Source organism: Xenopus laevis, chromosome 4L (assembly GCF_017654675.1).
Source record: "Xenopus laevis strain J_2021 chromosome 4L, Xenopus_laevis_v10.1, whole genome shotgun sequence".
Classification (NCBI taxonomy): Eukaryota; Metazoa; Chordata; class Amphibia; order Anura; family Pipidae; genus Xenopus; species Xenopus laevis.
This window is the reverse complement of record NC_054377.1, coordinates 84,902,706-84,924,650: the sequence shown is the minus strand read 5'-3', so window position 1 is coordinate 84,924,650 and position 21,945 is coordinate 84,902,706. Positions and strand designations below refer to the sequence as shown.

General features: G+C 41.0%; 1 protein-coding gene across 2 annotated transcripts in view; it reads right to left on the bottom strand.

Moving 5' to 3' along the window:
* Positions 1-8,856, bottom strand: part of ipo13.L (importin 13 L homeolog) — a 40,273-nt gene extending 31,417 nt beyond the window's left edge. The window contains exons 1-2 of one of the 2 annotated variants that reach the window (XR_005967004.1): positions 8,330-8,856; positions 5,114-5,850 (exon numbers count right to left, since the gene is read on the bottom strand). Coding sequence is in view for 1 of the 2 variants with exons in the window: in XM_018258311.2 (XP_018113800.1) it covers positions 5,114-5,850; positions 8,330-8,386 (794 nt within the window). In the remaining variant the exon portion in view is untranslated. The remainder of the gene's footprint in view (positions 1-5,113; positions 5,851-8,329) is intronic. The other variant, XM_018258311.2, reaches the window with a different exon arrangement.
* Positions 8,857-21,945: the final 13,089 nt, after the last annotated feature.

Sequence of the window (21,945 nt, the reverse complement as noted above, 5' to 3'; positions counted from 1 at the left end):
TGCATTTGCAAAGGGCCAGTTATATGTGTTTTGCCATAGCATTAATAGCGGTTTCCAAACTGTAACCAGACCATGTATATGTACATCAATGTACAGTACATTTGGTTTACAGGTTTAGTAGATGTATAATCTGTGTTGCATTGCTTCTAACGTTTGTGCAGATTTGTCACATTTTGTATACCATCTGAAGATATTGTTCTATTTCAGAGTATATGAACACATTCAGAGGAACTGAATGCAGTTGGAAGCACAGCAAGGAAAATATTGATAATCATTTGACGTTATAAAAGTATCAAGGTATGTCAAAGAAAGGTGCATTACATCAACCTTTAAAAAAGTCAGTGGGAAAGAAGAATAAGGGATAGGAAAGTAAGGACCTGGATCCAGATTCCTAATACTGCAACCAGGCAGTGGTTTGAATGACAGGCTTGGGAATAAATAGAGGGTCTGAATAGAAAGGTAAGCCATAAAAAGTACCAATAACAATAAAATTGTACCTCACAGAGCAAAATGTTTGGGTTGGCAGAATTAGTTGCCACATAGCATTTTAAGTTACAAACAAGATAAGTAGTATCTAAACTGTAGCAGTTAAAACATGTATGTGCCTGTGGCAATAGTATTGAGGGAAGGTGGGATTGTGGTTATACATTCAACATATGTTATATATGACGAAGAGGCCACTTTATGTAGATGTTTATAGAGTATATCACTTACATTTTTTTCTAGGGTGCATTATATATTAATGTATTTTGGGTTCACCGTATAGTTCTATTAATTTAAAGAATAGGGTGCTTTTTAACCTTCGAATGCCCTCCTTTTTTGCCAATTACTTTGTGATGTGCATGAAATGCGTGCATATTAGAATATATTGATCATAAAAAAAGACAACTACATAACTAACAGTATCGGTAAATGGAGATTTCTGAAGTAGTGAAGCTTTGAAGTTGTAAAAGCTATTACTTTAGATATTTTTGTATACTGTTCAATAATGCAGTCAAAGATGCACGTGAAACCGTTTAGTCATCAGTCACGTCTCATGTATAAAAGCAAAGAACCTCACTATTACATCTCAGAGCTCTTTGGGAGCTGTTCTTAAGATGGTTCTGGAAATAAAAAGGGGTTTAGCAGGCTACTCCCCCAAGACACAGAGGAAAATATAGCAGCTCTGAGCTCTAATTAAGCCCTTTATTATTGCTAGTGTGAACCCAGGAGTGAGCAGTCAAGAAAGCAAAGAGGAGAGGATAAGTGGTTGCTAAGCAACTAGAAGGTTGAGCAACCAATGGAAAGCTCAATGCAATTATGATGAGTATCAATTCCCAAGGATGGTTTAGGCAGTCTGCTAAATCAGAAGCACGAACCTCCGCTCTCTCCCCCCCTACACCAATACCTCACACATTCAAAGCCCCAGTGTGAATGCCAAAGACAGAAGGCTGGGGGTAGGTTAGATAGTGAGATGAAGAAGCAATATATACGATGACAGCGCACACGCAGCAAGTGAATTAAATACAAACAGACAGAAAGACAGAAGCAATATACAATGATAAAATCATACACAATGAACATAGGCTAAAGTTGAAAGACATTTAACAACATGGGGATAGGACAAAAATGCACAGCAGAAGAATCATGTCTTCCTACAGCCCTTTTCAGTTATATAGGCTATTTTTTTCTGTAAAACATGTATGTATTTTGAAGACTGCAGAAATAGTTGTTTATGCATGGGGAAAAAGGAAAACATGGGAGCAGAAAAAAAAAAATTGTGCATTTCCGTGACAAACCGAACACATACATCACAACGCTTAAGAAACATGTAGCTGGGTTGGCCGTTTCTCTTGTGGTTTTGTCTATTTTGCACTAATCTTTTGCTCTGATAAATCAAAATATTTTGGTGTATCCCTAAAATATTTGAATATGTACCTGATGCACAGAAGATACATAGAAGTTTGAGAAGAATAAAGATGTTAATATTGATCATGTTGTTACTGATAAAATAGACATACTTTAATTTAATTCAAAACTAAAAAATGCTTACTGGGTTAAATATCCTTACTCTCCTAGAAAATGAAGTTAAACTGAAAACAGAAAAATAAATAAAAAATAAATAAATTAAAACATAAATAAATGTATGTTACCTTCCCTTATTTCACTGCAGAGAACAGAATGTACTCAGATTTGAAACGTCAGCAAGTCCAGATATATAAAGAGAAACAAGCTTCAGTCCATATGCATTTAACCGTTTCTGAGACAGGCCTACCCAATGTGCAATTATCAATATTTCTGCCCTACGATGATAAATAATCTTGGGTGGCTGTCTTCCTATTTATTTTATGTTTTTATTAATGTTCCTATTTATTCAGGTATTCCACTCTTCTGCCAAGAAAGGTGAGGAAACTGGGCTAGGTATTCTCTGTGCAATGGTTATGGAAATGGTTCACACATTAATCGGGGTTGATAGGGAAGTTAAACGACCTGTAGCCTGCAAGCTGGTAACAACAAAACATATACCTAGAAACACAAATTACTGCACACAAGCTCTGAATTGAATGTTAGACATCCATCCAGCAACTATGTAGCAAGCCAGCCAGTTCAGGTTATGATCGCAACAGTATATTAAAACTTAACCTTTAATAGTAACTATGCTTAATAAAAACCAAATAGGCTCAAACCGACATAAACACACGCAGCATGTTCCAATCACAGCTGTGCAGGACAATGTCCTTAAAAATAACACATATTAAAAACTGAATGTGTAGGCGGATTAGGTAGGCTAGTGGTAACCAAATGTTTAAATGCACTTCACTGGTCACACAGCGTTAATGCCAGTAGCGCTCTTAAATGTATTCCACACCTTCCAATGAGCCACCTTTGAGCCCCCCACCATTCCCTCCCAATGCTATAGTTTCTGCCTAGCTAAGTTGGCAAGCGTGGGAACTAGCCTCACCACCTTCCACCTACACCACCCAACGCATTTCACTGCTTGGCAGCTTCGTCAGGGGCATAAGTGAAATGGAAATGGTTCTAAAAACTACAATGACTTTTCAGCTGCAGTAGATCTAACAAACAAAAGGGGCAGTTATGGGTGGCAAATATGCCTTTTCTTACAGGCAGTACATGGTTCTGTTCATTGACCCATTTATAATAGTTTGCCTTCTTTCAATCAGGGCCTCCATCCCCAGCTACATGCAGAATGCACAGCTTACCACTTAATGTAGAATAAGTCACACCTGAGAGGTTTGACCATCATAATAATATTAAGGCCAGACAAATTACTTAAAGGAGAAGGAAAGGCTAAAATTAAGTAAGCTTTATCAGAAAGGTCTATATAAATACACCAGTAAACACTCAAAATAATGCTGCTCTGAGTCCTCTGTCAAAAGAAACACAGCATTTCTTTCCTTTTATTGTATACACATGGACTTCTGTATAAGACTTCCTGTTTTCAGCACAAACCTCCAGGGCAGGGCTTGAGCATGCTCAGTTTGCTCCTCTCTCCTCCCATCCCTGCTGTAATCTGAGCTCAGAGCTATAAGTCAGCAGGGAGTGACTCGGGCAGGAAGTGATGTCACACCAAGCTTATATGGCAGCTTCTATCCTAAACAAACAGAGGCATTGTCTAGAGCTGTTTACTCAGGTATGGTAAAGTATTCTGCAGAATAAATATAACGCTCTAGCTTGCACTATTGTGGCTAATCCGTTGGCAATAAACTGTCTTGGAGCTTTCCTTCTCCTTTAAGCTAACGATACACATACAGATGTACAATGAAATGTTTTTCTTACCTATCACAGACCATTCCAGTCAAACCAAACTAGGGCAAATCTAAGGCTAATGTCAGACTGCATATTCTCCAAGCCCATGACCGTATCTGAAAGGTTTCATGAATTTCAACTGGAAATGTGCGTAAGTGCTTTACCCCTGGAGAAGCATTGTCAAGCAAAAGTGCTCACATCTGCACTACTGTGCATTTCACAACAGGAGTTAATAGGCGTCAAATATTGTGGTTATAGGCCCTTACCAAATCATTTCTTTAAGGGTTCAGCCTTGTTTTGGCTGAATATTTAGGATAGTCCAAATCAAGGACCAAATTTACCTTATAAACATCTGGGGGCCTATATTGCAAGTAATAAAAAGAAAGAAAAAAAAAAAAACCAACAACATTTCCTGCCCCAGATACTTTCTCCTAAATCTGGTGTCAGTGGTGAGGGGTGAGAGAAGGGAGCAGGATGAGATATGCTGCCTCCTGTACAAATCTGAAAGTGAATACTACATTCTGTCCATCCTTACTTTACATGCTGCTAGGTGCATTTCAGCAAGTCAACTGTTTATCATCCAAAAACGACATTGCAACACTAATGGGATAATTTACAAAGCCTAAATTTTTTCTTTACCAAATAGCATTTTGTGTTGATTTCACATTTAGCAATTTATTTTCCACACTGGCATATTTCACTTGAGAAAAGAATTGTCCAAATTACTACTGGCAACTTGAAATTTGCATTGGGGTTTTATAGGCCCGGATTTCGGGCTTGAGCACCTCTAGGCTGCTGGGTGCTAGCACCTGCACCCTTCCCCGTGCACACCCATACACTCCACCAGCCCCCCGGCTGCATGCGTCAGAGCGCTGGGGATTAAGTGTCCCCAGTGCTCCTTAAATTGAGGAATTTATAGTGATTTTTCTTGGGTGCCATTCAGAGAAAATTAATGTGGTAAATAGTTAAACACAAAGTGTACAAAACCCAAGATTTTTCATTTGTGAGGTCCAGTGAGAGAAGAAAACCAGTTTCTCATTGTGAGAATACAGATTTCACTGAAATGCTCACTTGGGCACTGAATAAATTCAATGTTAAAAAAAATGTACAGATGCGGAAAATAATCTATTTGCAGTTTTCTATCCCAAGCATGGATAAGCATGAGGATTCCCTGTCCTTTCTGTACAACTTACCTTATGTTGCTTGTGTCTTCCTGTTCAAAGCTTTTATTCTTTTAAAAATATTTCTCAGTATAAAAGCCTTACAAATGTGATCACCTTATTATAGCAAATAACTGTATATAAACCCTATTGGTGCTACAGGTCATGACAAAAACAAGATAGCAAACTGCATTTAAGCGTCTCACCTTTGCGCATCAGGTTGGGAGATTGTGTTTACTAAGGCCTCTACCGCTGAATCAAAGAGCTCAGGATCCCGCAGTGCAGAGAAAGCAGCAACAGTCAGTTCTTCACACTCTGTTAAGGGTATTTCAAGTTGAGCCCAGCTTGAGAAACATTTCAAGACTTTCTGTTTGACAAACCCTGGTGTGTCACTTTGCTCTAATAACTGACGCAAAAGGGGGAACACACAGGTGCACTCCTGGGTCAGGGAACTGCGCACAATTCCTTTGCGATAAGGTGGCAGGCGACTAGTCTGGAACTCCTCTGGCAATACAGTCAGCAGCTCTAGAAGTGCCAAGCAACGGGAGCCTCCATCAGTCTGGCCATCCTCTTTTTGAAATACCTGTACCATATCAGAAACGGCATGTGGCCAGGTATCAGGCATCATGTTGAGTGCCAAAGAAGCCAGAGCAACACATAGTCTAGTCAGCACTATTTTGGAGCCACTGGCAAATACAGAGATCTGTGCAAAAAGCTGCGACTTTAGGCTCTCGTACTGCTCAGCAGGGATATCTCCCCAGTAACGGGATATCTTGATATGAAGGGCACTGGCACCAAAGTACTGAATTTCAGGCACTTTCCCTCCATTTAGTAACTGCCAGCTGAACTGCCAAGCTTGCGGGGAGATCTGTGCCTGCATTAACCATTTCTGTGCCATGTTCTTGTTTTCAATATTGGGATCATAGTACAACTGATGAAGTGCCTACAAATTAAGGAGATTAGAAAACAGAAGATTAATGACATACAGCCCACAGTATGCAGGTTTGGAAACAAGTACAATGTACTGTTTTATTAATACAGAGAAAAAGGAAATCATTTTTAAAAATTTGGAATATTTGGATAAAATGGAATCTATGGGAGATGACCTTTTTGTAATTTGGAACTTTTTGGATAATGAGTTTCAGGATAATGGATTCTATACCTGTATTACACAGGCCATGCATTTTTTCCTGGTCCCCTGAAAAACATAAAATGGGGATTCTATTGTATTTTTTATTGATTTTCATTTCCCATTAAGCATTCTCCAAGCTTTTCCCTATTGCACATCTGTTTATGAATCCCATGTGTGATTCATTCATATCCTAGAATAAATACTCCAGCCTCTGAGGTCAGAGCAATGCACTGGTCAGTTGAAAGGAACCACTAATTTGTGTTGCATTAGCAAGGCTCTCAAGAAGAGGCAGAAGCTGCAACTGAGCTCTTAAAAAAAAGACAAAGTAAACCAAAGCAGCCGGCAGTGATACATAGTTCATAAACACAATTCCAATTTTTGCAAACTCTTTAATTTGCGGGTCTGCGTTTATTAATAAATGTGTGCAAAATATTTTACACTATCTATAACAGTTGATGTAAAATAAATTGTATTATTTTATTTATCATTGTATCACCTATGTCAGTGGGACATATTCAAATGATAAAAGAATCACTTGCATTAACAGATGTGCAAAATGCTATGTAAAAAGCAGTGACACTCGGCAAGATTTTAGACACCTTTTTTCCCCTGCAAACACCACCCTTTAACCAAAAGTTATGGGAAGGCCATCTCACACACAGACTCAGTTTAAATCAAATAATTTAAATTTTTAAAAATGATTTCAGTTTCCTCTATAATAATGACACAGTATCTTCTACTTGATCCTAACTAAGATAAAATAAATCCTTATAGGAGGGGGAAAAAACCCTATTGGGTTTTTATGGAAAGATCCCTTTATACAGAAAAATCCTGGTCCCGAGCATTCTGAATAACAGATCTTATACCTATAATCATAATTTTAAGCTCTGTAGTACACATTGAGAGTCTTCAGAACATTCTTCAGCTTATTTATATAAACTATAGTAGTGTTTCTGAAAGAAACACAACAGTTTTGCCAGTGCAGGGCAACAGTACGTTACATTGTGATTCTTTTAAAAAAAAAAAATTTCATTTTTTGGTGTAATCGTTTCTTTAATATATTGCTGTCTTGTGTATTTCTTTCAATGCTTCTCTTAAAGAGACAAAGGATATTAGTTAAAAATACCAGTGCTATTGATATGCTTTTATTTAACTTGAACCAGATATAGGGGGATATGGGTAAACAATGCATGATCAAGGGTTCAGGACAGTGTAATCCTGATGTTGGGAAAAAAATACTTCGAAAAAAAAAAATACTTTGGACGGAGTGTACCCCAATGGAACTTACAATCAAAGTTCTTGCACACAATGGTCAGTTTTATCAGACACATTTAACCTTCCTGTTTGCAGTTGAATAACAGAGTACCTGGTCAGTGTCAGACTGGAATGCCAAGGGCCCACCAGAAAACCTTCGACCGTGAGCCCACTTTCCAAAATATTATTCCTCCTCTACTCACTCAAACTCCTTATTTCTCCTAGTCTTTTATATCTACTTCGAATATTCTTCCATTATTAAGCATTTTCCCCCATAAAAAAAATAAAGAATGACCATGAAATAGGCTAAATGGTTAGAAGCAAGAGGCCCACTGACACCTGGGCCCCCGGGAGTTTTCCTTGTATCCCAGTGGACCAGTCCGACACTGTACCTGGTGGAAACCCATGTAAGAATCAGGAAAACATCCAAACTTCTTGCAGACAGAGCTCTGGCTGGAATGAAACACAGGACCCCACCGGAGATGCTTTTAATAAGAGCAGCAGTTCACTTTCAGCTGCTGAACTCTTTACACCCTAGGAAATATTATGTTTATGTAATGCGCTTGGTATAATTTTATTTGTATTATTCTGATACACCGGTAGAAACAGTGTTTCCCTGCTGTAAATAGAAATGCTGGAAGACATCTGACAAACCACTGAGCTGTGACTGCCAAGGGGAAATCTCAAGAGACATTGTGTATTCGCTATACTATTGGGTCAGTGCTGTCAACAAAGCAACTGCAGAGAGTCCTGAAAATAACACGCTGAGCCCATCCCCCTCCAAGAGTGGCAGAGCAAGGCACAGCTGTACAGTGTATGGCTCCACCGGCTGAGCATTCCCAGCAACTCATCCAACAAGACAGCTGCCTGGAACATACTGTCAGACACTTGTTCCCCCACTGGCCAGAGAGATGCAGTTCTACACAGTCTCCTGCTGCTGCTCAGCTACATAGTGATTTGGAGAAAGAATAACGGGCAATGAGCCGCTAACAGGTGTTTCAGTAGAACAGATCTGCTCATAATAAGGACTACTTACCTTTTCCACGTTGTCCATTGTAAAGTCAAGGTTCTGCTGCTCCTCCCTTCTCTCCATGTCAGAAAGCGTCCCCTCCACACAAAGGGAGGGTGCTAGTGTCCCAATGAATTGGATTATGAGGCGAACCCCCTGTCTTGCACTTAGCCCCTATTTACCGCCGCTAAAAAAGGCGCAAACAACGTAACCCAATGGCGAATCAGCACATATCTCCCCTGTCAGTTCTGCCACAGCAGATAAACCAGTCAGAGCTCAGATTCCTGCACAGATAACGCTTGGCAATGGCCTCTTCATCTCCGGACAGCGGCATGCCTCACAATTGTCGCGCTTTCAGCGGCACGGTCCCGATTTTCAGAATACATCCCGCTATTTAAATATATCCCGCATCGCCGTTTAAATGTCCAGCTCCTCGACTACAGACGGTCCCCTCTCCCTGAGATTCGTCACGGTCTCGCGTGATGAGACTATGACGTCACGGCCACCGTGTATATAAGCGCAATGACTCCGCACGGTGCACGCTGGAGTCTGAGGCAGTGACGAGTAAAGTTGGAGCCTATAGGCTATATACAGCAGTGCGCAGCATCGTCGCACAAATATACGCGGTTGGCAATTGGTGGGCATCGTGAGGCATCAATATTGCCCCAAAATTGTCTGAAACACTAGTCAGTCCCATTGCATGCTGGATATTGTAGACTCTTACATTAAACATTTTGTAAAACAAAAAATACATTACCCAACATGCATTGGGACACAGGCTTGGCACATTAGAGCACGAAAAAACTTTGGCTGGTTTCTAAAGTAAGAAACAACCAAAGGCCAAAAAATAGCCCAAATTTGTACCTTGGCTAGTTTGTACTTCCAAAGCCCACCTGGACTTTAAATTAGTAGCCCAATTTGGCTGGAAACCAGCCAACCTAGCTATTTAGTGTTTGACCAAAGTGTGCATGTGTGACATAGACTAGGTGGATATGCCAACTGTTGTCTTCATCAGATGCATGTACCTAGTAATGAGCTCCCAGGAGCCACCACAGAATCGTATCAGTTTAACCAAAATATATTTGTTTGTTTTTTGTTTTTTTTGCAACTAGAGCCAGGTGACATTTTTTTTCACTTGTATCAGAGGGTCCCAGTTTGTTTTTTTGTGTGCAAGCAAGGGCTAGTTTCTTTTCCTAATTTAGAGGAAAACAGGCTAATGTATGAGAAGGCAATATGTGAAATTGACCTAATATAACTTTATATTTTAAGGCTTTCTTTTTCATGCTAGCATCAGAGGGTCCTTATAAAAGCTGCCTGGGGCCAGATCTTTTACAGTTTAGGAACAAAAAAAAGGCTAATTTGGGAGACAATAGGTGAAATTGACAAAATTATTCATGAGTTTTTAGGCTTTTTTAAGTCTGGCATCAGACCCGTTCATAATTTTAGATGCATGATGTGCCCCCAACTCCCTACAGACGTGCCGGTGGCACAATGAAATACTCCTCCAATCTGTTGCTCCAGCCAGCCCAGAGGGGGTGTGGGCCCCGGCACAGTCACACCCCCCCCCTATTTACGCCACTAGATCAGACTAAGGGATAACTCCCAAAACGCGTTTGGTTTTTCCAGCAGGAACTCCAATAAACCCCATTTTCGGATGTGCCGTCTGCTTTTCGATTTTTGTTGTGTGTACAGTGGGGACACTGTTTGACTGAGCACCTGGCCTGAGGGGAGAGCGGTGAGCTGTTTGCCCTTTTTTTGCTCTTTCGTCTATAGATCAGAGGATACCAGTGTGAAAATTAGGGCCACAACTTAGGTACAAAAAATGGCTAATTTAGAAGAAGACAATGGGTTAAACATAAAGTTTCTATAAAAAGCTTTGGAGTCCTATAATTATTTATTCTTCTTATGTTTGGAAGTCCAAAAAGTCTGACAACCTTATTTTATTTCTTATACTGGAAAATGCTAAAGATGCTGCTGTTTTAATCATGACATCCATTTACTATTGTTCATAATTTGCAGTATATGCTGATCAAGTTATTTCATGAACACACAAGCCCCCTAGAAGACACGACCTGTGTTGCTGCAATTTCCCAGTTCCTGATAAGATTGAGGCTTTTGTTTACAGTGTGTACAAGGCATGCACTATTTTTAAAAACACACTGTTCTGTGGAAGTACCACCACTGCCCAGGGATGTTATACAGTATTTTTTATTCTTTATATATAGCTGACATATTCTACTCAAGCCCATCTAAAGCAAAAATGGGGCCAGAACTAGGGGTAGATCGCGCCTCCAGGGCAATTGAGAGGGGTACAGTTGGGGTGGTGATCAAGAGGGTTATGTATGTATGTATGTATGTATAACTTTATTTGTAAATCTCTGTTAAGGAGCCACAGCGCTGTACAGTGCATACAAGTACAATATATATAAAAGCATCCATGGGGGAGACAAATCACATAATAAATATATACAGAATCATAGGACAAAAAGCTTAAGAGCTATGTGGGAAGAGACATAGTGGGAAGGAGGTCCCTGCCCTGTAGAGCTTACAGTCTAAGTGGATGGGAGGCTAACATACAGGTACAAATTGGAAATGAAAAAGTGCACAAGGTAAGGCATAGTCAGTAGGGACAGGACTAGGCTAATGTTCTAGTGCTCCAAAAGGTAGGCTCTTAGTTTTTTCTTGAAGAGATTAAGAGAGGATTCCTTACGGAGGAATTCAGGGATGAAATTCCAGAGGTAAGGAGCAGCAAGATAGAAGGGTTTGAGACGAGAGGTGGCAGTGGATGTGGATGGTGTGAAGAGAAGGTGACTCTGAGAATAACGGAGAAGACGACCAGGAACGCATAGTGAGGCAAGAGTAGAAATATAGTGAGGAGCAGAGGAGTGAAGGGCTTTGAATGTTAGTAGAAGGATTTTATATGCTATTCTTTGCTTAACCGGCAGCCACACTAAGGATTTTAATTGGGGTTGAGCAGGTTCCCTTTTAGGAGAGAGCAGAAGGAACCTGGTAGCAGAGTTTAAGATTGATTGGAGGGGAGAGAGATGGGAGTCAGGAAGACCAGTTAGGAGGAGTTTCAAATAGTTTAAACGGGATAAAATAAGGGCATTGATTAGTGTTTTGGCTGTTGTTTGTGAAAGAAAGGGGCGTATCTTGGCTATATTGGGGAGGAAGAAACGACAGAGAAGGAGAGGGACTGGTCAAAGATGACTCCTAAGCAGTGTGCTGAGTTAACCGGGTTACTAGTCATGCCATCAATAGTAACGGTGAAAGGAAGAGAAGGGCTTGGTTTGGGTGGAAAGATCATGAGCTCAGTCTTGGCCAAGTTGAGCTTGAGGTGGCGTTGGTTCATCCAGGAAGAGATAGCTACTAAGCAGTCTGCTATCTGGGTTTGAACATCAGAGGTTAGTGAGGGAGTGTCTAAATATATCTGAATGTCATCGGCATACAGGTGATATTTAAGGCCAAATGAAGATACAAGGTCTCCTAAAGAGAAAGTGTACAAGGGGAACAACAGGACCAAGGACAGAACCCTGAGGCACCCCCACATTAAGATGTACAGGAGAAGAGGATTTGTTTGCAAAAGTAACAGAGAAGGAAAGGTCAGAAAGGTCGGAAGAGAACCAGGATGCAGCTTAATCACAGATACCAATTGAATGGAGAACTTTCATTAGAACAGAATGGTTAACAGTATCAAAAGCAAAAGATAACTCCAGGAGAATGAGAATAGAGCAATGCCCTTTGGCCATAGTCTGGAGATCATTTGCAACTCTACATAAGGCATTCTCAGAGGAGTGTGCAGGTCGAAAGCCAGACTGCATAGGGTCAGCAGATTATTGGTGCAGAGAAAGTTAGTAATATGGGAGAAGACAAGAAGTTCCAGACATTTAGAGGCTAGCAGTAAGAGAGAGACAGGACAGTAGTTAGACAGACAGGATGTGTCCAGTGTAGCCTTTTTCAGAATGGGCTTGACACAGGCCTGTTTGAATAAAGAGGTTAGTGAGGATAGGATCAAGTGAGCAAGTTGTTGATGGAGAGTATAGGAGAAATTTAGAGACTTCCGGCTCAGATATACGATCAAAAGAGTTGAAAATGGAGATAGAAGCTTTAGGGGGAATGAGAATATTGGTATCTGAGGGGTGGGAAAGTAGTGATGGAGGAGAAGCTAGAACTTAGAGAGTCAGATAGAGCAGTTATATCAACAGCGCGGGTGTTAGCAAAGGGGGTAGTGTGCGAGATAAAAAAAGAGATAAGATGGTAGTCTGCAGACTGAGCAGTGGTAGAGGTTGGTATGAGGAATGAGTGGACGGGCAGGCAGTTAGGCCCTTGTCCAAATACCTTGGGTGCCAATACTACTGGGCCAGGCTCTGTTTGCACATATCACTTTGTAGCACTTGTATTTATAAGGAGATGCATAATTAAGTGTATAGCACAGAGTTGCACCTGGTGCCGCTGCCTTCTTCCTGCTATGAATTTCATGCAGTTGTGCCTATTGACACAGGATAATCGTGGAGCTACCACAACCTCCAAACCAAGAGGTAGCCATAGGGTTTCCACAGCAGCCTGCAGTGCGTTTGCACCAAAATAATAGATCCCACATGACCAGGGCACCAATCAGAGGGGCATTGGAGGAACCAGGCCCCCTTTGAGCTGGCGAAGTAAGAGCTGAGTTGGACCAAAGTAGGAGCCAAGTTGTGTTGAAGTAGGAGCCTAGCCTGCTGGAGTAGGAGCTTAGCCGCCACAGAAGTAGGAGCTAAAGCCACAGAAAGGAAGAAGAAAGTTAAGTTTCACTGAACACCAATGGCCTTTTTTTTTTTATTAAACCGTTGGGCACTCATTTTTTTTACTTGTATTGGGGGGTCTGGAAACTGATGTTTTTTTAACTTGGGTGGATTTGGCCATCAATATCTTTTTTTTTTTTTACTTGGTGGGGCTGGCCACCGAGGTTCTTTTTTTTACTTGTAGGGGAGCCATGCCAGCAATGTTTTTCTTTTACTTGATTTGGGGCCCAGAAAATGTACGGGGGCCCCACAAATTCTGATGGTACCCTGCACATGACCCCAACTGGACTTTTCAGAGCAATTGTGTGCTGAAGTGCAAACGCAACTGTGTCCGTTTTGGAGCAGCCGCTCCAGTTGCTCCAAGTGCATCTTTCCTTGGCACCACAATTACACTGGAATCATGGGGGGAAACCGCATTGTGAGTGAAAACATGGTGATTGCACTGCACTTGTGGTCCAAATTATGTCTGCTGTTGAACCTTGTTCAGCACAGAATATCCAAAATTCATCTTAATGGGGTTGTTCACCTTCCAAAACTTTTTTTCAGTTCAGTTGGTTTCAGATACTTCACCAATAGTGATGATAGGCGAATTTGTCCTGTTTCGCTTTGCCTAAAAATTTAGTTTTGGACGGCAGCATCCAAAAAATGGACGCCAGCGAATTTATTCGCGCCTGCCGCATAAATTCCCCATCACTATTCACCAGTAATAAAGACTTTTTCCAATTATTTTCTGTGACTTTTTTTTCTAATATTGAAGTGTAAAGTGTCGTTTTTTCACCTTCTAAAGCAGCTCTGGGAAGAAGGCAGGGTTGGTTGCTGACCTTGTAAACTGTTCTAAATTGAAACATTTCTTATATTTGTTGTCACTGCTGAGCAGAATCCCTGAGTTTCATTAAAGGCAGCTGTTTGATACAATAGTTGCTAATACTCCAGAAATCCTGCTGAGAATTAAATGTTTGGAAATTGTAACAGTTCAAAATCTGCACCTGAATTACTGAACCTCCAGATTGATATACCAGAGACAGGGTCATCAATATAAACTCAAAATTTAGATTATGGAAAAATGGTAAAAAATAATGGAAAAAAGTCTTTAATTCAACTGAAAAGAGTGTTTGGAAGGTGAACAGGCTAAATTTAGACCTTTCCAATGGAGATTCATTTTGTGGTGATAATGCTTTTTTTTTTTTTTTTTACAGCAGCACAAAGCATGTGCAGTGAATCAGCAGAAAAGAAGATGAAGAGCTACTGGGGCATGTTTGAAGGGACAGATCTTTTCTGCTAAAGGGCTGGTACAGAATCCCAAAACATAATGAACAACATTTATAGCGTTCTTCTTTAGTTAAATGTTAGTTCTCTTTTAAAGGGTTTGTTCACCTTTAGAGTATGTTTTAGGGTGATGGAGAAAGTGATATTATGAGACAATTTGTAATTGGGTTTTATTTTTTATCATTTGTGTTTTTTGAGTTATTTAGCGTTTTGTTCAGCAGTTTACTGGTTGTTAGGGTTCAAATTACCATAGCAACCATGCATTTACTTAAAGATAGGAATATATATATATATTAATATATAATAAAAGTCTTTTTAGATGGGAAAGCTGGAAAGATTCAGAAGAATAAGGCAAATAATTAAAAAACTATAAAATAAAAAAGAAAAAATGAATGCCAGTTGCAAAGTTGCTTTGAACTACCCAATCTATAACATACAGAAAGTTAACATGAATGTGAACCACCCCTTTAAGAAAAAAAAAGCCTTAGACTATTATACATACTGTATTTTAAATCTACCATCTTTTTGATTTGTTTTTTCCCCACAATCCGAGCATCATTGTGGTCACAAAGGGGCAATGATTGCATGAAACTTGTGAATACTTGTCAGTTTTTAGCATGGGTTTGCCTAACAAGAAGATTAATAATTCTGTTTGTATAGGTCTAAAGAGTATCCTGCTTGAAAGAGCTACTATTTCATCTCAAAGTGACTGAACTATAGGACAGAACAAAAAAATATGGGGTAGGGTAGGGTGTTATTCTTTCTTGATTGGGGTAGATTTTATCCACCCCTCACACTAAACAGTTTAATGGGACAGAATCATCTGTCAATGGACATGTGTGTGTTTTCAGCCAGTTACATTTAGCAGATGCAATAGTGCAAAACAAACCAACCTGCATCGTTTTATTGCTTCCAGACTGCTCTTGCCTGCTACCGGGTGGTCAGTGTCTACACTATAAAAATGCATTCAGTCAGTTGCTATCCTTACACAGCTGAGGACCAGTGGTATATAACTTTTATTGTACTGGGGTGCAAAAACTTGCCTACCACTGATTGAGCCCCCTATAGTGGTATTTCTCTGTTTCTTCTATGGTTTTTCTTTGTACACTTGTGGAGGAATAAAGTCTGCCAACAAGTATGTTTGTTCTGGTGTCAAAAGAACTAACTTATACCACCATAAGTAATAAAAGGCACAAAAGCAGTAACATACAGCAACCAATAAGATGTTTGCTTTTAAACAGGTGACCAATTTATCCTACCTGCTGATTGGTTGCTATTGGTTACTGCTCCTGGGCAAACTTAGGGGCCTATTTATCATGTTGTATAAAAAGTGGAGTGAATCATTCCTGAAAATGTTGCCCAGAGCAACCAATTAGAAATTAGATTTCAACAGTTAGAAAACAAAAATCTGATTGGTTGCTCTGGGCAACATCACCAGTATTGTTTTACTCCACTTTTTATACAGCATGATAAATAGACCCCTTAGTGTCCTATATTACAGACCCCCCTAAATTGTTAATTTGCTTCTATTGTCTGAATTGAAAACTGTCCTATGCTGTGGAAAATCCTGCTGTGAACAAAGCACTGGGATATACTGTATCTAAATACAACTATAAAACTGGTTCGGTCTCCTCCTTTGCAAACTGTATTTTCTCTTCTGCCATTTAAAGAAAACCCCACATGATGTAGACGGTTGTTAACCAATCAAAATAAATGTATTATTATTACAGGAACAGCTCAAATTTATGGCGGTATTTAACTGCAGAAACTATTTTTATCTATTTTAGTTGCATAGTGCCCTCACTATCTTTAGAATTTGAGACACTCTTATTTTAGCAAGCACAGAGAAGGACAGGATGTACTTCAGTCAAGGACAGGCTATCATGGATACAGCTGATCTGATTTTCACGAGGTAAAAAACTGTACAGGTAAAAACCATTACAAACGGGGATAATTCAGCTTAAAACATCACTGGAACAAAACAGAACACCAAAATGATAGCTAAAGAGATGTTTTAAAAAAATCATTAGGTCTATTATGCCACCCCTTTAGGAGCCACCGCAGAATTAACCAGGAAGAGGTGTGGGTAGCTGAACTTAGATACATTTGTAACAATTTAAGATAAGCAAAGATACAATTGTAACTATTTAAGATAAGCAGGTCTCTTGGGGAAACTGTGACTTGCAACTTAAAGGGCAATTCACCTTCATTAGCAAAACTGTAATAACACATCAAACCTGACCCTAAACCCCCCAGAAATGTTTTCAAACTTTCCATAACCTGCCAAATTCTGTAAAATGGATGTTGTAGTTTGGGGATGTGGCCATAAAATGGGCATGGTCAAAAAAGTTCGGTATGCGGGGAAGCGTCTTTGCTATTCACCTACTGAATTTACTGAGACCAGCCTGTTTGGTTCTGACAGCATATTGGGCATGTCTGCTAAAGTAAGCAAAATTCTATTTCTGTTGGACTTTTGTTGCTGAATTCAAGCTTATTTTTCTGTTGCCATTTTACTAATGCTGGAGAAGCCCCCTTCAGTTTAAAAATAAATGGACTGTTTTTCCTAAACTCTGGAGTGGCCTTAATTTATGGTGCAAATCCCGGTGTGATCCCCCCAAAATTCACATTACCTATATAGGATACAATAATGAACTAATCTTCTTACAAATAGGGCTTGTTTATTATCAAAGAGGTGCCAGCTATGAATTTAGCACTCAGTGTTTTATAATTACTAATATTAACACATTCATAAAGTGCCAACATATTCCATAGTGCTGTACAATAGATGGGTGTATACAGGGCCGCCATCAGGGGGTCACAGGGGGGACAGTTCTCCCGGGCCCGGAGGATTTTAAGCTGTGAGGGGGCCCGGCTGAGCCGCACTTCACTGATTGCCGGGCCCCTTCACGTAGAGAAACCGGGCCCGGCGAAACTTTCATTGGTGTCAGCGGCTATTCCTATTGGCTGCGTCCCATGCGTACACATGACGTCAGTACGCACGGGCGCAACGCTATTTAAACCGCCGGCACCCTGCCGCCTGCAGACAGAAGAGTGAAGAAGCGGTTGGCGAAGGACAGTCTTCCGGGTGACGGCGATGATGCGGAAGACCCCGCCGGATGCAGGAGGAGACAGCGCAGAAGAAGATGACAGCGCAGAAGAAGATGACAGCGCAGAAGAAGATGACAGCGCAGATGAAGAAGACCGCACAGAAGAAGAAGTCACCATGTGAGGGTGTGTAAAGAGACCCCCCAGTTACAGGTAAGTGCCACTGACCACCAATGCTTGCCCCTGTCCACCAATGCGACCCCCTGAACCCCCATGCAGGCCCCTGAATCACCAATGCAGGCCCCTGAACCCCACGCAGGGCCACGGGCCCCTGAACCACCAATGCAGGGTCGCAGGGCCCCTGAACCCCCAATGCAGGGTCGCAGGGCCCCTGAACCACCAATGCAGGGCCCCTGAACCCCATCCAGGGCTGTGGGCCCCTGAACCACCAATGCAGGGCCCCTGAGCCACCAATGCAGGGCCCCTGAGCCACCAATGCAGGGCCCCTGAACCCCATGCAGGGCTGTGGGCCCCTGAACCACCAATGCAGGGCCCCTGAACCCCATCCAGCACTGTGGGCCCCTGAACCACCAATGCAGTGCCCCTGAACCCCATGCAGGGCCCTGAGCCACCAATGCAGGGCCCCTGAACCCCATGCAGGGCTGTGGGCCCCTGAACCACCAATGCAGGGCCCCTGAACCCCATCCAGCACTGTGGGCCCCTGAACCACCAATGCAGTGCCCCTGAACCCCATGCAGGGCCCTGAGCCACCAATGCAGGGCCCCTGAGCCACCAATGCAGGGCCCCTGAACCCCATGCAGGGCTGTGGGCCCCTGAACCACCAATGCAGGGCCCCTGAACCCCATCCAGCACTGTGGGCCCCTGAACCACCAATGCAGTGCCCCTGAACCCCATGCAGGGCCCTGAGCCACCAATGCAGGGCCCCTGAACCCCATGCAGGGCTGTGGGCCCCTGAACCACCAATGCAGGGCCCCTGAACCCCATGCAGGGCCGCAGGCCCCTGAGCCACCAATGCAGAGCCCCTGAGCCACTAATGCAGGGCCCCTGAACCCCTTGCAGGGCTTTGGACCCTTGAACCACCAATGCAGGGCCCCTGAACCCCCAATGCGGGCACCTAACCCATTCTGGGGGATACCAAAGAGCTACATTGGTGGCCAGGGGTCACAAAAAAACACTGGTGGCAGGACCCCTCTGCAAGTCACTGACCACCAATGATTGCCCCTGACCCTCCATGCAGCCCCCTGGCTTGCAGAAGGGTCTGGCCACCAGTGTTTTTTTTTTTTGTGACCCCGGCCACCAATGTAGCTTTTCGACATCCCCCTGAATGGCGTGTTTTTATATATAATTTTAGTAGGCCGCCCGTTTTTTTTTTCTTGGGCCCTGCCTGGTTTTCTTAACTAGCCACAAATGTCCATGGGACCTTTGTACTGGTGGGGGCGTGGTTAGGGGAGGCGTGGCGAGGGGGGCCCAGAAAATGTTGTTGTGTGGGGCCCCGTGATTTCTGATGGCGGCCCTGGGTGTATACATTGAGCATATAGATTTCCTACAAAAATACAACTGATACAAGGGGTAAAGAGGGCCCTGCCCAATACAGCTTACATTGCAAAAGCAAAAGGGGATATGAGTTTTATATGTTTAGAAAAACAAGGGCACCTGGCAATCCAAGTAGTTTTTATGATAGTATAGTATTAGTTGGTGCTATTTCTGTGGAAGATATTTGAATTTATTTCATCAATATTTTTTATTAACATTTTCTAGGTTACAGTTAAATGTTTGTGTCACCTCGGAAGATATTTTATTTTAACTCAGAAAAAGCATGTGACAGCTTGCAAGCATATTACTGAAAATATGTAGATGCTGAACATAACACAATAAACCTGAATACTGATGATATATGCCAGCTAGTATTCAGATTCACCCTTGAGCCTATAGACATGAGGTCACAAATATTAAAATGTGAAAATAAAGCTTGCTAAAGGTTGCCAGAGGCAAATTTCCCAGCTCTTTTTTGACTTTACCCATACAGGATTTTAGAGGTGTATTTAGAGGGTCAAACAATGAAAATCTCACTTCTACTCCTTGAAAAATATACCCATATTTGTTCAGGGTCTGCTCTCCCCAAGTTAAGCCACTGATATACTGTGAGCTGCATAAAGAAGTATAAATAGATCAGTCCTGAAGATCACTATGGAGTAAACTAAGAAGGATCTGTTGCACACAGACATAAACACTGCTGCTTTTATAGACTACAGACTTTTTTGTTATTATATAACTGTCTGTTGCTGGTATAACAGCTTTACTTTGCTTTAAAGAAAACTTTACCCGAAAAATTAATACTTAAGCATCAGGTAGTTTATATCATATTAAGTGGCATATTAAAGAATCTTACCAAACCGGTATATATATTAAGTAAATATTGCCCTTTTACATCTCTTGCCGTGAACCACCATTTTGTTATGGTCTCTGTGCTGCCTCAGAGATCACCTGACCAGAAATACTACAACTCTAACTGTAACAGGAAGAAGTGAGGAAGCAAAAGACACAACTCTGTCTGTTACTTGGTTCATGTGACCTATGATTGTGTGCACTGTGAATCATAAGTTCCCAGGGGGTGGCCTTTCGTTCTTAAAAAGGCAATTTTCTATTTAGGATTACCCAATGGCACATACAACTAATACAATTATATTATTATGAAAATGGTTTAGTTACATGAAGCAGGGTTTTACATATGAGCTTTTTTATGCAAAATACTTTTATAGAGACCTACATTATTTGAGGCTATCGTTTTCCTTTAATTATGGATGTGGTAAAGTGACATCTTAAAGATGTAACAGTGCCAGCAGCAGTATGTTCCTAGTAAGCCAAGGGCTAGGAACCTATATACCTATTTATTAAGCAAGATGCGCCGACAGGAACGATCTTAGGGAGGTCGAAGTGGTAACCCTATCACGTCTCTCAGGCAGCCATTCCACTCCAGTCACGTGGTATTTGAAAGAACACAGCGAAAAGGCACATCGACTGCCGTAGACAGGGAATCCATAGGCCAGGATAATAAAAAGTCAAACTTTATTCAAAAAATGTGGCATAAAAACATATAGCACACAAATGTAAATTGCAGGCAGGGTGAGAGCATGGCTTAAGCTTAAGCCATGCTCTCACCCTGCCTGCAATTTACATTTGTGTGCTATATGTTTTTATGCCACATTTTTTGAATAAACTTTGACTTTTTATTATCCTGGCCTATGGATTCCCTGTCTACGGCAGTCGATGTGCCTTTTCGCTGTGTTCTATACCTATTTATTATGCTGTGTAAAACAAAATTTGATGAAAAAACTGTATAAAAAGCTGTAAAGTAAATTTATCAAGATGTGTTTTATGTGTTTTCCATGTGAACACCGGATTTGCCTCCGTTATTTTAAACTGCTTCTGGTGAAAGTCACGCTAAGAAAAAACATGTAAATAATTTTTACACGCCGAAGCCTGGCGATGTGGGTGTATTATCCCGCCATTTTTTAAACCACATAATAAATATACCCCTTAATGTATTTCATTTTGGAGATTTTAGGGTATCATGGCAGATCCTGTGAATCTGTGTAAAAATCCAATGTAAACTAAAGCAGCTTTTTGAAAATGCTATGGCAAGAAAAGTCTTCATCCATCTTCTTTTTTTTCTGCCAGAACTTTACTTGCTGCTTGAATTTTTTCCATTGACTTTAAAGGGGTTGTTCTCCTTTGAGTGATATTCTGAGACAATATGCAATTTGTTTTCATTTTTTATTATTTATGGTTTTTGAGTTATTTTTCTTTTTATTAAGCAGCTCTCCAGTTTGCAATTCCATCTATCTGGTTGCTAAGGTCCAAATTACCCTAGAAACAATGCATTGATTTGAATAAGAGACTGGAAAATGAATAGGAAAGGGTCTGAATAGAAAGATGAGTAATAAAAACTAGCAATAACACTACTTTTGTTGCTTTACAGAGCATTTGTATTTTAAGATGGGGTCAGTAACTCCCATTTAAAGCTGGAAAGAGTCTGAAGAAGAAGACAAATAATTCAAAAACTATATAAAAAAAAATGAAGATCAGTTGAAAAGTTGCTTAGAATTGGTCATTCAGTAACATACTAAAAGTTAACCCAAAGGTTGAATGCGTTACACGAGGTTTGAAGTAGTGTTAAATAATGCTGTCAAATCTGGAGGCATAAAATAAAACACACACCTTGATAAATTTGCTGTTTATTTTACATGCCTTTTTGTACCTTTTTTCTGGTGTTGTTTTAAATAGTATGATAAATAGACCCCTAAGTGTAAGGTAGTGAATTATCCTCATGAGAAAAATTCCATGCAAAGATGTTGCTCCAAGTAAACACTTACAGATCACTTCTGTGCCTGTGTTTTCTACAAACTGGGATTTCTAAATACATTGTGGGTCATTATAGTAGATGCTTATGGCTGAGCAAACTTCTGTTTTTCGTTTTTTTATGCAATTTGGTTTATACAACTGTACTAAAAATTGCCACTAGGTGGTAGT